The 16,603-nt window shown below is 48.4% G+C and overlaps 1 protein-coding gene across 7 annotated transcripts in view; it reads right to left on the reverse strand.

Moving 5' to 3' along the window:
* The window catches only part of SCN5A (sodium voltage-gated channel alpha subunit 5), a 102,493-nt gene that overhangs the window by 21,517 nt on the left and 64,373 nt on the right, over nt 1-16,603 (reverse strand). For 4 of the 7 annotated variants that reach the window (XM_019024737.4, XM_063703704.1, XM_055381294.2 and 1 more), the window contains 4 exons: nt 12,132-12,572; nt 10,535-10,696; nt 7,849-7,969; nt 6,486-6,640 (listed from right to left, as the gene is read on the reverse strand). In XM_019024737.4, coding sequence (XP_018880282.1) covers nt 6,486-6,640; nt 7,849-7,969; nt 10,535-10,696; nt 12,132-12,572 — 879 coding nt within the window. The remainder of the gene's footprint in view (nt 1-6,485; nt 6,641-7,848; nt 7,970-10,534; nt 10,697-12,131; nt 12,573-16,603) is intronic. The other 3 variants (XM_019024739.4, XM_063703705.1, XM_055381296.2) reach the window with 1 other exon arrangement.

Raw genomic sequence — 16,603 nt, forward strand, 5'->3', positions numbered from 1 at the left:
ATTTATTATAATTTTCATTTAGTAAAATTTTTGATGTTACATTAAGAAAGCCCTTATCTATTCTGAGGCTAGGAAAAAATGAGCTTCTTCAAACAATTTTCGTGGTTTCAGTATTTTACATTACAATTTTAAAAATTAAATATAGTTTGGTAAGGAGTAAATATCCATTTTAATACTTTTTTTCAGAATGTGGCTCATCAAATGCCCCAACACTTTATTAAATAATCCACTTAAAATCCACTGATTAAAAGTCAACTTTATCATATAGTACATTTCTTTATTTACTTAAATCTACTTCAGATCTGTTTATGTGGTTCTACTGTTCTCTGTCTATTCCTGAATTAGTATCACATGAATTTCCCTGGACATTTAAATAATTTTCAAGATAAACTTTACCAATGTCTCGTCATATTTCCTCAGAAATGTTGAAAGCTTGTTATTGCATTGAATCTATTAATTACTTCAGGAATTAATATGAAGTCTTCCTACCCAAGATGAAGGTATGTTTATCTATTTGTTCTGTTTTATACTGCTTGGCAAAGTTTTACAGTTTTCTTCATGAATCTCTTATGCATTCATTATTATATTTATTCCCAGTTATTTTATGCTTGCAGTGCTTGGCATGTAAGAAATATTTGAGAGATGTTACTTGTGACTAAACGGTTTCTCTTAGGATAATACAACAATAGCAACAATTCTTTGCATATTTATTTCATAACTGGCCATATAATGTTTTTAAAATAGGTTTAAATTCTTTTCTAGGCAATCATATTATCTATAAATAATGATATATTTCTATCATTTTTAACTCTTGCTTTTATACTTGACTGGATTAACTTCAATTATTTTATTTCCCAACTTTTATATCATGTGTTCAATTTTCTTAATTAATTACACTGGCTAGTAATTCAAGACTATTATTAAATAATGAGCAATAGCTAAAAAGGTAAATCATCCTTTTCTTATTCTTCACTTTAAATAAAACGTTTCAAGTGGTTTTACTACCAATGATGATATAAGTTAATTTGAGAGTCAGTTTTTTACTAAATTAAGAAAATATATTTTCTTTCTTTTTTTTTTGTCCTTTGGATTCAGTAGAAGAAAATATATTTTATTTCTATTCTTACCAGAGTTCTGAAAATCAGGCATTCATTGAAATAATTATATGGCTTTTTATCTTTGTCCTATTAATACAAATAGTTTTCCTAATATGGTACTATTTTCACATTTTAGGATATGACACATTTGTCATATGATGTACTCAATCTTTTAAATATATTTCTAGATCCTATCTGCATGTATTTTGTTTAAGATTTTTGCATCAGTATTCAGAAGTATGGAGTACGAAGCATAAAAACTGGCCTAGGTTTTCCTTTTGGTATACTCGAGGTTTTAAAAATCAGCATTATTTAGCTTTTAAAAAAATAATTTCTAGGCCAGGCGCAGTGGCTCACATCTGTAATCCCAGCACTTTGGGAGGCCGAGGCAGGCGGATCACCTGAGGTCGGGAGTTCGAGACCAGCCTGACAAACATGGAGAAACCCCATCTCTACTAAAAATACAAAATTAGCCAGGCATGGTGGCGCATGCCTGTAATCCCAGCTACTCAGGAGGCTGAGGCAGGAGAATCCTTGAACCCGGGAGGTGGAGGTTGCAGTGAGCTGAGATCATGCCACTGCAGTCCAGCCTGGGCAACGACAAGAGCAAAACTCCGTCTCAAAAACGAACAAACATACACACTAACACACACCAAAAACAATTTCTAGACTTTCTATCTTTTTTCATGCACTAGAGTACTTTAAATAGCATTGGAATTATTTTCTTCCTTGAGAATGTGAAAGAATCTGTTTTTGGAGATGTGAGAAATTAGATTAGCTAGTGGTTGTCAATTTGGTTGCTTTAAATTTTCAAGGAATCAGCTTTGGAATTTTATATCAATTTTACTATTTATTTTCTAATTCATTAATATACGTTTTTATTACTGCAGATCATATGGGGCAAAGAAAAAAAGGTTATTTTATTAATTACTTGCCTAGGTATCTTTAAGATTATTTTGTTATATTTTTAATTTCTTGAATTAAATAATTTATGTTCTTTCTATTTAATAATAAAAGTATTTAAGTAATGAATTTTCCTTTTATTACAGCTTTGGCTGTATTCCACATGCAGTATTCTCAATACTGTTATTTTCCAGTTTTTTTCTACCATTCACAGCTTTTTCTCTACCTCTACACTTTTCTTATTTTTCCAGATCTCATGTGGACAGAATTAATGGAATCACAATCTTTGATTTATAGCACACTATCATCACCATTGGCGCATGAGTGGGCTTCTTTTGTTAATTAGTTAATTAATCAATTGAACCCCCCTAAACTACCACCGAACTATTTTCTGTTTGATCCAAGGTTTACTTAAGAATGACTTTTACATTTTAGGTGGTTTTTATTTATTTATTTATTTATTTATTTTTTGAGACAGAGTCTCGCTGTCGCCCAGGCTGGAGTGCAGTGGCGCGATCTCGGCTCACTGCAAGCTCCGCCTCCCAGGTTCACGCCATTCTCCTGCCTCAGCCTCCGGAGTAGCTGGGACTACAGGCGCCCGCCACCACGCCCCGCTAATTCTTTGTATTTTTAGTAGAGACGGGGTTTCACCGTGTTAGCCAGGATGGTCTCGATCTCCTGACCTCGTGATCCACCCGTCTGGGCCTCCCAAAGTGCTGGGATTCCAGGCGTGAGCCACCGCGCCCGGCCAGGTGTTTGTTTTTATCTATTTTTTCCATTTCTAGCACTTTCCATATCTGTAAAATAGGATTAATAATAATACCTATCTCATAGGGTTATTGTGAGACTTAAATGAATTAATGCTTATAAAATGCTTAAAACACGGTCTGGAATATAGCTAGTGCTATTTAAGAGCTAGCTATTGTCTTTATTATTATTATGTTAGGTCAAATTTATTTTATATATATATATGTATTTAGATCTCTCATTGTCTTGTTCTTTCCACTTGAATGTCAAGAACTAATAGAAATATGGCAGTTTCCCAGTACTAGTGCACTGTTGTCACTTTTTCCTGTTTTTTTCTCCAGTGGTTTTGGTTTTATATATTGAAGTGCTATGCAATCCCAAGCAAATGTATACATAATATTTATACATATAATAATATAGGTGCATATAATCATATATTATAATATATACTTATATATAGGTTTATATTATTGTATATAATCATATAAATATATATGTATCATTATATAAATATATATTTTATAAAGATATATTCATATATTATATGAATATATTTATATGGATTATATTTATATATTTAATATACAAATATATTTTTTATATTTATATATTTAATATACAAATACATTTTATATATTTATATATTTGTACATATATATTTATATACTTTGTATAATCTATATTTATGTATTTTGTATAAATCTATATTCTTTTATAGATTTTATATATTATATTTATGTGTATGAATATATATGTATTTTATACACACACACATACACACACATTTTTTTTTCTTTTTTTGAGACAGGGTTTTGCTCTGTCACCCAGGCTGGAATGCAGTGGCATGTTCATGGCTCACTGCAGCTTTCACCTCCTGGGCTCAATCAATCCTCCCACCTCAGCCTCCTGAGAAACTGGGACTACAGACATGTGCCATCATGTTCGGCTAATTTTTTTTTTTTGTAGAGATTGGGGGGGTCTCACTATGTTGCCTAGGCTGGTCTTGAATTCCTGGCCTCAAGCGATCCTCCTGTCTCAGCCTCCCAAAGTGTTAGGATTATAGGCATGAGCCACTGCACCCAGCCAATAGTTATATTTTTATTATAGGTTGGACCCTCTTTGTCTCATCTCAAGCTTTTAACTTTGAATTCAACAAACAAAAAGCACCCTGAATTTGTTGTCATTATTTGCATTTGCCTGATCTACTTTATTAGTTCACTATATATATAATATATACACATATAATATATACACATATTTTATATATATATATATTTGTGTGTGTGTGTGTGTATATATACATATATATATATATTTTAGACAAGGTCTTGCTCGGTCACCCAGGCTGGAAGGCATTGGTGTGAACAGGGCTCACTGCAGCCTTGACCTCTCAGGCTCAAGCGATCCTCTCCCCTCAGCCTCCTGAGTAGCTGGCACCACAGGCATATGCCACCATGCCCAGCTAATTTTTAAAAATCTTTTTGTAGAGGTGGGGTCTTACTATGTTGCTTAGGCTGGTCTTGAACTCCTGGGCTCAAGCCACCCTCCTGCCTTAGCCTCCCAAAGTGCTGAAATTACAGGCACGAGCCACCATGCCTGGTGGCTTTTAATATTTCTGAGTCGCATTGTTTTAGGTTTGTCATTTGAAAGCACATGGCTGAAGGTCTTTTTTGGATCCATCCTGAGTCCTTTCCTTTTAAAAGATGAATTTTATCCAGTTACATTTATTATTAAAACATGTGTTTGATCTTGCCTCTATTATATTATTTTGTTTTCTGATTTTATGTTTTCTTGTGGCTTCTTTTTTCTTCTACCTTTTGCTGTGAGATCTCTGTTTTTTCTTTTTTAAAAAAAATTTTTCCCTCAGCAATTTGGAAAGGATATAGTTTGCTTTCTGTTAAACAAGTTTACAACTTTAAATAACACACTCAGATTTCTCTTTTTCTCAATATATCATTGACGTGGTTTTTTAACAACAGAGCTTGGCTGTCTACCCTGATTAGATTCACCAGATGCTTGCCAAAACTCCTCCTCACTTATGCCAAGCTGAGCTTTCCCTCCACAGCCCAGACGAAATGGCTCTGGCTGCCCTTGTTTGTGGCTGTTTAAAAACAAAACTAGTTAACATATTGTCAAACCATCTTTCTCTGAAGCCTACAGAGATTTGGCTCTAGCTGCCAATGGTAAAACAGCAGGCAGGCTGCAAGTCCTGGCTCCAGGCCCATTCTGGAACAGGGGCGAGGCAGCATCGGGTGGGGTGGGAGGCCCAGAAGTTTCAAAGTGACAGCCACAGTGCCTCCCCATGGTCTAACCCCACAGGAGGAGGCAGCATGGAATGGAGGCACATAGCCTTGGATCAAAGTGCCCTTTCTCTCACTCTGCAGTCTAAAGCATTCTCTGTTAGTTGCTCATCTATGGAGTTCTCACCTCCCCAGCAATACAGGCTCTTACTTTCCCTGGTCCAGCAAAGTTTCCACAGGCTCTTACTTCCCCTGGTCCAGTAAAGTTTCCATGTCTTTTTTTTTTTTTAGACAGAGTCTCACTGTATCCCGCAGGCTGGAGTACAGTGGCGTGACCTCGGCTCACTGCAACCTCTGCCTCCCGAGTTCAAGTAATTCTCATGCCTCAACCTCCCAAGTAGCTTGGATTACAGGTGAGTGCCACCACACTCAGCAAATTGTTGTATTTTTAGTAGAGATGGGGTTTTGCCATGTTGGCCAGGCTGGTCTCGAACTCCTGACCTCAGGTGATCCGCCTGCCTCGGCCTCCCAAAGTGCTGGGATTACAGGTGTGAGCCACTGTGCCCGGCCATCTTCTGCCTTCTTAATCACCCCTCTTCCTGCTTCACCAGCACCTTCCAGAACCCCCTCCAGGGCTGTTCCATCTCTTCCTAGAAGTGCTTGGAGAGATTAGAGCAGCATGCCTGGGAGCCAGATGGGGCAACCCTGGAGGGCCTCACTGCTCCTCCTGGCTTCAACACCTCCCTATTCTCCACAGTCCAGCTCTATCTGCTTCCTCTAGGGAGACTACCCTGATTGCTCCACCCCCTCTGGCCTCCCATCACCCTGATTGGGTGTTCCTGAGGCCAGGGCTGGGAACTCCTCCTGTAGCTCCCACATGGCTGAATACACAGAGCTAGATACAAGGAGGGTTTAGAAGACTGACTGAACAAATGAGAAGTCAAGGCAAAGGACTCTGGAATCTGCTTGGGTTCAAATGCCAGATCTGTGGTTCCTGAGTGGTGGGACCTTGAGCAAGTTACTTAATGCTTCTACAAAGAGTTGTCATGGGGATTAAGCATCACCATGTGTGAACTATAGGGCGCAGCCTCCAGCCTGAAGACATAGACTCAGTGGAGCCAGCACTGTACTATGAGCCAGCGTGGTTAACTGCACTGTGACAGTTTGACAGAACACTGATGCTGTGTGCAGGTGGGTGTGTCACCAGAGCTCTGGTGTAGGAGGCTGGTGATCTGGGGCAAATCATTTCCCTTTTGTGGAACAAAGACAAAGGCCTGGACACATGCCCTCTGCGAGCCCTTCCTGCTCTGGCCTCCATACGTGCCGTGGGGTTGAGAGTTTGTGAGCTGTTCCCTGCTCTGGGGGTCTGGGGAGCACATTTTCAGCAGAGGCTCTGCCCCAGTTTCTGACCTGACTTTCCAGCTGGAGACCTCCTTTCCCTGCCCTCCCCTCCTCCTCCAGCCGTCCCTGCCACAACCCTGCATCCCCAGGAGGGTACCAGCGCTCCACTGCTGAGTAGGATCATGAAGATGATGAATGTCTCGAACCAGCTGTGCTCCACGATGTGGTAGCAGGTCTTGCGCAACCGCCACCAGACCTTCCCTGGGGCCTGTGTGGTGTCCACCGCACAGCAGGGACAGCGCCGGACACAGCCTATGGGAGAGAGTGAGGGTCAGGCCCACCTCAGGGCCTGTGAATGCCCACATCTAATGGCAGAAGGTTGGATGGTTGAAGAGATGACTGAGAGAAAGCGCTACGATGATGGGGGTGGTGAACAGGGCAATATGGTGAGCAGGGCCGTGTGAGTGAGGGCTGTGTGAGTGAGGGCCGTGGGCACCACCCGTGGGGGCCGCATGCTCTGCGGGCACTCTTTGAGGAGGATGGATGGACTGAGCACCCAGCGAGTGGGTGAACAGCCTGGCAGGTCTGGGCAGGGACAAGGCTGGGCTGGGATAGGTTCCAGCTTGTCCGTTGCTCATCTGGGAAACTGTCCCCCTGGGAAAATGGTAGGAACTCCTGGGCATTCCCTGCGTCTTCTCCATGTTTGTAGTTTCTGAGCCTTGGGAAGGGCAGATCCCTCAATGAGAGCCCCCATGGATGTGTCACATGGAGGGCAAGCTCTCATTTTGTTTTTCTCTTTTTTTGAGATGTTTCACTCTTGTTGCCCAGTCTGGAGTGCAATGGTGCAATCTTGGCTCACTGCAACCTCCGCCTCCCGGGCTCAAGAGATTCTCCTGCCTCAGCCTCCTGAGTAGCTGGGATTACAGGTGCCTGCCAGCGCGCCCAACTAATTTTTTGTGTTTTTAGTAGAGATGGGGTTTCACCATGTTGGCCAGGCTGGTTTTGAACTCCTGATCTCTGGTGACCCACCTGCCTTAGCCTCACAAAGTGGGGATTACAGGTGTGAGCCACCGCGCCCGGCCAAGCTCATTTTATCCCCAGCTATCCTCCAAATATACCACCAATCCATAAAAGCTATAGATGCCAATCAACATGGCCACATGTCATCCCTGCCTCAAGGATTTACAGAGGGCCTACTATGTGTCAGGCACCGTGCCAGGGCCTGGTGGTACAGGAGCGAATTAGACCCAGACCCTACTGCTGTTGGGCATACAGTGGTGCCAACACACCACAAACACAGTGTCTCCAGTCCTTGGTGCAGCTGTCCAGCCCAGCACTCCATGGGCAGACACGTCAGGCAGATGGAGGAACCCCCAGGGTCACAGAGGAATGGAGGAGGTGGGCAGATATCTAAGGCAGGGTGTTGGTGCCACGTGGCCCTGGGCTCCAAGGAGCTGCTGGTCCTCCTGTCCCCTCTGGGTGGAACTGAGGCTAGGGCAGAGGGCTGCCCGGGCCATTACCTTCAGTGAAGCAGTCCTCTGGGTCCTTGACATCTTGGCCGAGGTCAGGGATCTGCTCCAGGAGCTCAGCGGTGTTGGTCATGTCTGCTGTGCTGCCCTCGGAGCAACTGTCCTCTGGGGTCTATGGACAGGGGTGTGGGACAGGGTGGGAAAGGTTGTGAGTGTGGGCTGAGTAGCAGCCTTTGGCCTCGAGCCCAGAGTCTGCAGGAGCTTAGGGCTCCCTGAAGGGAGGCAGCATCTTCATGACGCACCCTGGGACCTGCACAGAGCCACCTTTTGCCTGTCAGGGCTGGGCCAAGGCTGGACCTCAGGGTTCCAGGGTCTGTGATTCTGGTCTGCTGGAGTCTAAGGCTGGGGTGTGGGGGCTGTGAAAGGGCTCTGGGAAGCCACTGGGGATGGGGACTGCATCTAGCTGGGAGCAAAACAGACATGGGGTAGCAACCTGGACACACAGTGGGACATGGACACATCGTGGTGGTGTGGCACACACAGTGGAAACAGGCATGTCACACCCAGAACAGAGTCAGAACCAGGATCCCGGGCAACACACAGGCAGCAAGGTCAGACTACAGAGAACAGGCCAGCAACCCCACCTACACATTTTGCGCAGTTCCCGTGGGTTCTGGTGTGCTGGACAGAGCCCGGAGACTGAGAAGGTGATGGAGCCCTCCACTTCCTGTCCTTGCAAGTCTGCTGCCCTGACCTCAATAACTTGATTATAGGGAGGCTACAGAGAGGCATGTGCATGCAGGTGTGCCCTTGTGAGTGTCTGTGTGTGTCACTTGTGGGTGTGGGTGTAAAGGGGTGTTACAGGGGCCACTGTGGGTACCCTGCCCAATTCCACTACATAAGACCAGTGCACCCATTCCCAGCCACTGTGAATGCTAGCTGCTTAGCTGGCCCTCCTCCAGAAAATCATCTTCAGCTGGGGGACTGCCGTCCCAAGGGGTGGCCGGTGCCCAGCAGCCACTGATACAAGAATACAGAAGGCCAGCCCCTAGCCTTGAGTTGGGACAATGCTGTGGTGCAATTCATGCCCCAGAGCTCTACTTGGGACAGGATGAGGCTGACTCCAGCTGGAAAGCCTTTCCGTAGCTTCCTTGTTTGCTTCATCCTGTTTCTCTTACTTTCTCATGGGTTTCTCCTGAGAACACCCCTCAACAAGTCATTTGCATAGGAATCCCTCTGCTTCTAGGGAACGGTACGTCAGGGAAGGAGTGTCAGTGAAGGAAGAAAATCCATCGTTTGCATCAGGTCAGGTCCAAAGACCCCATCTCCGCTGCCCCCACCTCACATCATCTCAGGCTCAGGCTCCATTTAGAGAGGGGCTTGTCTGAATTCTTGGGCATGGCTATGCTCCTACAGCTGCCTTCTCTCTTTTCTTTTCCTTTGATGAATCAATCTGCTGATGTCTCAGGGGCTTCTTTTCCATTTTTGAGATCTGTGATGGGAAAGGGGTGGATTCTGGAGGGAAAACAGAGCCTACTGCTCAGAGAAGGTGGATCCTTGGCCAGAGAGGTGAGGCTCAGTCTTTTGTGGTCTCCCATGGCATTGAGGGTTCCTTCCCCTCTCCTCCTAGCTCAGTTGGGGGATGAAAGGAGTTGGGTGATGAAAGGGGCAGGCCAGAGTAGAGCAGCATGCTTATTTTTTCTTTCCAAACACTGGAGCCGTCTGAAGTCCATGGGGCTGTCATGTGAGAGGACACGTTCTCAGGTCCTACTGCAGGTGAGACGAGGGAGTCCCTTTCCCGGGAAAACTCCAGCCTGTGTCTCCCTTATATAGGCTCCCCTATGAACTGATTTGAAGAAAGGAAGACTTATAAAATTCATTCAAAGGTTAGCATCCGTGTGAGAGAGCCGCTTCTCTCCCATGGCATTCTGCCTCTCTCCTGTGTCTTCCTGTCCCCACATGCCTTCACAGCTCAGACCATCGGGGGAGAACCGTGATCTGCACAGTCAGGAAGATGACTCCAGTAGGCCCCTGTGCTCCAAAAACTGACCATGCTTGCAAAGCTCACATGGGCCCATCTCACAAGAGAGGAGAAGGCACAAGTGCTGGACGGAGTGAGGTCAAGCTGCAGGACAGTGGCCACCAAGCACTCTGAACACGTGCCCTCCACCTTCCGTGGGCTAGATGTGAGTGAGGCTGGGTGGCTTAGTCAGCAATGCCACAAGCCTTTTGCTCAGGGGTTGCGAACTCCAATGCTTACAGAATCAGGCGGGTAACCTGTTCACCATGTTGGCCAGGCTGATCTCGAACTCCTGACCTCAAGTGATCCACCTGCCTCGGCCTCCCAAAGTATTAAAATTACAGGCGTGAGCCACTGTGCCCAGCCTCCTGAAGTCTTCTTTGGATGGGGAGATTCACAGGACAAACATTTGCCAAACAGGACCAAAACACAGGGATGGAGTATGTGGAGAGGGTGAACACATGGAGGTAGTGGGTTAGTCCTGCATCAGAGTTTGGGACCAGAATTTCCAGAATTTCCCATTGGCCCTGGGCCCTGTACCATCTCTCCCCTATCAGGACAGGGATGCCCACCCTCCCCTCTGCAGACTGGTCTTCCACGCTGCCTGTGACAGTGGCTGTGGCTCCCAACAGCAAATGCAGGCGTGCACCTCTCACAGCCTGGCTCTGACCCAAGCAGCGGCGCCCAGCTGGCTTCAGGGACAAAGGCATGCATTACCTCACCGCACCCTGGGGCCTGGGGTTCCGCTTTCCACTGCTGCCGCCAGTCAGCCTGAGATGCACTGGCCTCGGCCTCAGAGGAGGCAGTCGCTGACACCTGGCTCCAGGTCCTGGAATCCGGAGGGGCCTCTGGGCCACCGGACACAGGCTGGGATTCCTGCTGAAAAGACCCCAGCGTATGAGCTGAGTCCACACACCCAGCCAGAGGGTCTCCAGGGCCCTGACCCTGGGGGTTTCAGGCCCTGCCCATGCATCTGGGGCACTGCCTCCAGCTGTCTTCATGGGGTCTCCATCTCACTGAAGACCCCTCCCTCAAGGGGCCTGAGCAGGCAGGTGGGAGGCTCCTGGTAGGTCCAGGCAAAGGGCCTAGAAACAGAGGAAGCCCCTGGCCGGCCTGGCATAACTCCCCCTCCCCAGACTCCCTGGAAGGGTGCAGCTGGGCCACGATGCCCAGCTCACAAATGCTGGCCACTGTACTTAGGAAGGTCACACTGACTTCTCTCATGAATCCCTGTGGCACTCCCGGCTTGCACACACACACACACACACACACACACACACACACACACACACACCCCCCCCCCCCAGGAGCCAGAGTCAATGGGCTCAAGAGAAAGAACAGAGAAGGGAAATGAGAGACAGCTGGAATTCCCCTCCTGTGCTGGAGATCATTGGAAACTGCGGTCCTGGCAACACCAACACTCCCTCTCCCTGAGCAGACATTGCCACTGCCCCGCAACCTGACTTGAAAGGGTGGCCTCTGGGACCACAGGGAGGCAGGAGGATGTGAAACCAAGCCCAGAGCCTTAGATCAAGTTCCATACATGGGGAGCGGCTGCTCTCCACAGCCAGGCCCACCCAGTGCAGGCCCAGAGGAAGCAGCCAAGATGGGCCTGACTCAACAGGGAGAACACTCCTGGGGGCTTGACCTAAAGCCCTGAGAAGAAGCCATCTGAGCCTGGCTCAGGCCAAGGGAGAACGGAGGGGAGGGGAGGGGTGGGCCCTGCCTGCTTTGTGCAGACTCTGGTCCCAAGTGTTAAAAATAACAGGTTGCGAGATAAGATAGTGCTGTCCCTGACACCTCAGTCTTAGGGATGCTTATTTTTAAACCTCAGAATGAGCCCTGGATGTGGGAGGAGGGGAAGGGGCAGTCTGGAGGTCAGAAAACCATACTTCTCTTTCGCCAAGACACTCTACCTTGCCAGTCCTGGAGGGGGGACAATGGTCAGTGTGGGAACTGGGGGCTAGAGGCTCTGTTCTAAACTCATGAGGAACACCCAGCAAGTCTCTCTTGCCATGCCTCCGTTTCCCTGTCTGTACAACGAGCTCCCCATGCCTAGCCAGGGCATGAGTGGTGGATAGCAGCCCCTCCCCAGGTCAGCTTCTGGACTGAGTTAGGAAGGGAGGGTTGAGGGCTGGTCTCAGCACCCCTCTGAGAGGCTGGCTGTTGTGGGGAGGGCCTGCCTTCTACCCCTACCCACTGCCAAGGCAGTCTGGGAGGGGAAGCTGCTTTGAGCGAGGCTGGGTGGCCCGGACAGCAGAGCTCTGGGCCCTGTATATGTAGGTGCCTTACACATGCAGGGGTGAGGGCCCACCTGCTTGCTGGACTCCTCCTCCGTGCCCAGGCTGTTCTCCTCATCCTCTTCTTGGTCATCTGTGTCTGACTCGGCCACAGCGATGGGCACACACACGGGCTCTGCATCCCCGGGGGTGCCCTGGCCTGGTTGCTCGCCTTCCTCAAACCGTGTTTCCTTGCGGGTGGGAGGCGCCTTCTCCGTCTCTGGGGGTGGCGGGGAGTAGGGGGTGGCAATGCAGCTGGGCAGCTGGCCCTGGGCGGCAAGGGCTGCGGGCTTCTGAGGCCGCTGCCGCAGGAGACCACAGCAGAAATCCCAGGTGGTCCGCTTGACAAAGCGCAGGCCCCTCTGGATGCGGGCCAGGGCCAGCTGGAGGTTGTTCATCTCTCTGTCCTCATCAGGGGCTGTGAGGTTGTCTGCACTGAAGGAGCTGAGCAGCAAGGCCAGGAAGAGATTCAGGACCTGTCGAGATAATGGGTCAGGCTCACCAAGGCACTGCGCCATGCCAAGCCATCCAGTCCCAGTTCTATGATGGGGAAACTGAGGCCCAGAGACCTTTAAGACTGCCTGTGACAAACAGCTCCGAGGCTTGAATCCAGGGCCCTGAGCCCTCATCCTAACCCCTCATTTTATTGAATATGGAAGGTTTGGCTATAAAAGAAAATACAAATTCGAATCCCTCTTTCCAAGGGCCCAGACACAGTCTGAATTGAGGATGTCGTGTCCTGGCTCAGGTTCAATGGGAGAACTATGCGTGCATTCAGTGTCAAAGCGAGGGGCTAGCACAAAGTCACACACACTGAGCCCTGTCTTGGCACCAGCGGCTTCTACACGCAATCCTTCTTCTCCCTTTACCTCTTCCTGCTGCCTTAGGAGTAGTGAGGGGCAGTGGGGTCAGGATGGGCACAGGTCTCCTTCCTGGGAAGTGTGAGTCCAGGGACAAGACAGAATCCCACCGAGAAGCCACACAGAGCTTTTGGGACTTTGTTGGAAAGAGGAGGAGCAGTGACCTGCCTCTGAGTTCCCTACTGAAGCCAGCTTGGTGCTCAGAGGCCTGGGGCTGCTGCTGTAGGGCACACACTACCTGAGGCCCAGGTCTGCCACACTTTCCAGGTGAGGGACGCTGGGACAGGGCAGAGAAAGGTGCAATAGCTGGAAAAGAGGTCAGGAAGGCACAGGCAGCCTTCAGGCACTTGGACTAACCATGGGGTCAGGCCATGGAGAGCTGACCATGTCTAGGCTGTGAGGGGTGCTAGGAAGGGTGCTGTGTGAAGGTCAAGGCCTGCTACGCTGCAGGGAGCCAGGGGAGGGTGCAGTGTTGGAGGTTCCACAGGGCGCAGTATTTTGTTGAGGTCTATCATCAGGGCTTAGGGACTTGAGACTTCTTAAGGCGGTTTGCATAACCCTCTGCCTTTGGATGGTTCTGGAGAATTGCTTGTCGTTAAGCCCTCCTACAAGTGTGAAGCTTTAGCTTTTGTTTAAAAAGAAGGCCTTTGATGTGTGACAAGCAGCTGGGCTTGTGTCCATTTCCCAGTCTCATGGAGGGTCAGTTAAGATGACGGTGGGTCGATTCCCACATGCATGGGTCAGACTGACCCATGGCTCACCAGGCCGCCAGGCCACCATGGGCTTGGTGTCTCCTCCCTCCCAGCGCCTTTATGGCAGGGTGGTGTGTGAGGGTGGGTGCACAGTTCTTTTTGGAAATCCACTCTGAGACTCTGTTCCGGTTTCTCAAGAGCCTCTAAAACACACCTCTACCAGGGACCCCATACCTATCAGCAAGCTGGGAATGAGAATTCTGATAAAAGCGGCCTCAGAAACATGCCTTTGGCTTAAAAGTAATACATATTCATGTGGAATATGTACAGAAGGTGAAGAGGTAGCCTCTCCCGTACTATCTCTACAGAGAGATGATCACTTTTGACACTTGGCAGCTTTCTTTATCATCACTAGGGGTAGGGCATGTGATACCATTCTGAGCTGCTATCTACACCGACCTCGGGCCTGGCCCCTGGACTTTGTCCACAAGGACCCAGGCATGGCCACCTCCATTCCCAGGAAGGATGCCCACTGGATCCTTCCCCCACAGCCTCACTCACACCAGGCCCTGCATCCCCCAACCTCCAGGAGTCCTGGGCCTAGGCTGGGAGTAGGGCGGGGGGTGTGGGTACCTGGGCAGCCATGCCCACCCACAGAGTCTAGGGCCCTCCCTGTCGCTGGCTTCAGAAGTTCAGCTTCTTCCAGTGCTTTCCCCATCAATCGTGCTGCTGCTGCTCCCAGCCCTGCCTGATCATCACTTCCCATTTCAATGGCAATCTTGCTTCCTCCCACGCCCGGTAGCGGCCCAATTCCTTAGGCGGCCGGGGAGCGGGCTGTGTGGGCTGGCATTAGCTCCCTCCTCCAGCAGCCTCTAATTTTCTCATCCCCAGGCAGATCTGCTGGGAAATTGCAGGGCTCCGTGTGTGAGGGGTGGCTCAGCCTGGCCCTGGGCTGAGTGCTTGGCAATTCTCATTCTCCCCAGAATAGACAGTCTGGTAGGCCCTGGGGTTGGGATGGGCTGAGCAACCCTCCACCCCAAGGGATAGCTAGTTTGGGGGGACATAAGGGGGAGTTGGGGGCCAGCCAAAGAGCAGGGTTCTAGTGGAACTATGCACTGATGCCCTGGCTCCTCTCTCTCTGGGCTCTGCACTCCTCTGGCCTCTGGGCTCATGGGCTGGTGGCAGACTGCTCCCAAATTGGCCTGTCCTGTCCTGGCCTGGATAAGGCACATGGGAGAAGAGAGCAGACAGGTTTGGGGAAAGGCTCTGGAATCTATAGCCCATAGTACTTGCCCCACAGCAGCCTGAAAAAGTGAATGTAAAACCTCTCTGTGAGCTGATGTGACTGCACTGCCCATGACAGAGACATACAGCTACAGGTGCGAGCCAGACAATGCAGGTATGCGTCTTGAGCATGTGTGGGCCAACTGTGTACCCAGCAAGGTGGCTTCATGTCCACAGCGGACACGGATTGCTGCCTGAACCACTGACTGACCCCAACCTTGCCTCTTCCTAAGGCACCTTCTCTGGTATTTAAATTTTGGCTTTTCTCAGTTCCAGAATTCCCCACATTGGAAAGACACAAGACGAGATGCACCTGCCCAAGGACAGACAGGTACCCACAGGAGCAAAGGTGTGGGCCCCTCATGATGGGACAGCAGAGACTCCTACCACGCTACTCAGGGTGACATATAAAGCTCCTATGGGCCCCACCTTACCTGGACCACCACCTGTCTGCACCTGTGCTTTGCTCATCCTGTTCCTTCCCTCTTCAGCATTGCCTGTTTATCAGGTCAGCTCCAAAATCTCTTCCAGAAAGATTTCCTTGATTTTCCTAGCTGAATGGGAACAGTACCATGGTCTCCTCCTTAATGGTTCTGATCACTCTGACTAGTCTGAGAGTTATTTCAGGCCTGTTTGAACTCTCTACCTCCCCAATAATCTGTTAAGCTGGTGAATGATGTCAGGGCTGGCGCTAGACCTCATTTGCCTCTGTATTCCCAACAGCATGTGGCACAATGTTTTCCATGCAACAAGGGCTTAGAAAATGTTTAAGATAAATTGAAAAACCATGTGATAATTCATTGATAGTGCATGACAGTAAAATAATGGGTAGATGAACAGATAAGTAAATGAATGAAAACAAAATGAGTAAATAATGAATAAATAGGTAAGTAAGTGGATAAATGAATAAATGAGCAAAATGCAGTGAAGAGGCCAGGCACAGTGGCTCACACCTGTAATCCCGGCACTTTGGGAGGCCGAGGTGGCGGATCACCTGAGCTCAGGAGTTTGAGACCAGACCGGCCAACATGGTGAAAGCCCGTCTCTACTAAAAATACAAAAAATTAGTCAGGCATGGTGCATGCCTGTGATCCCAGCTACTAGGGAGGCTGAGGCAGAAGAATCACTTGAACCTGTGAGGCAGAGGTTGCAGTGAGTCAAAATGGCACCATTGCACTCTAGCCTGGGCGACAAGAGTGAAACTCAGTCTCAAAAAAAAAAAAAAAATGCGGTGAGTGAGTGAATGGATGGATGGGTCAATGAGTGAGTAAGTAGACAACTGGATAGATAGATGAGTAGATAGATGGAATTGGTGAATGAGTGAATGGTGAGTTGATAGATGGGAGGTGGATGAATGAGTAGAGGAGTGAATGGTTGGGTGAGTGGACAGATGGTTGATGGATGAAGGGAGGGATGGATGGTTGTGTAAGTGAATGGGTGGGTACATAGATGAATGGGCATATGGATGCATAAATGTGTGAATAGGGGTTGATGAATAGGTAACTGATAAGCAGATTAATGAAAGGATGAGTGAATGAGTAAAAGTGGGTTGATGGATGAATGACAAGGTGAATGAGTGGATAAATGGATGGGTGGTTTGGTAACTGGGGAAGGATCTACTGATCCTTCTGATTGCTGGAGTGGTGAACAGATGGATTGGTGTGTTGATTG

The sequence above is a fragment of the Gorilla gorilla genome, chromosome 2 (assembly GCF_029281585.2).
Source record: "Gorilla gorilla gorilla isolate KB3781 chromosome 2, NHGRI_mGorGor1-v2.1_pri, whole genome shotgun sequence".
NCBI classification, from domain to species: Eukaryota; Metazoa; Chordata; class Mammalia; order Primates; family Hominidae; genus Gorilla; species Gorilla gorilla.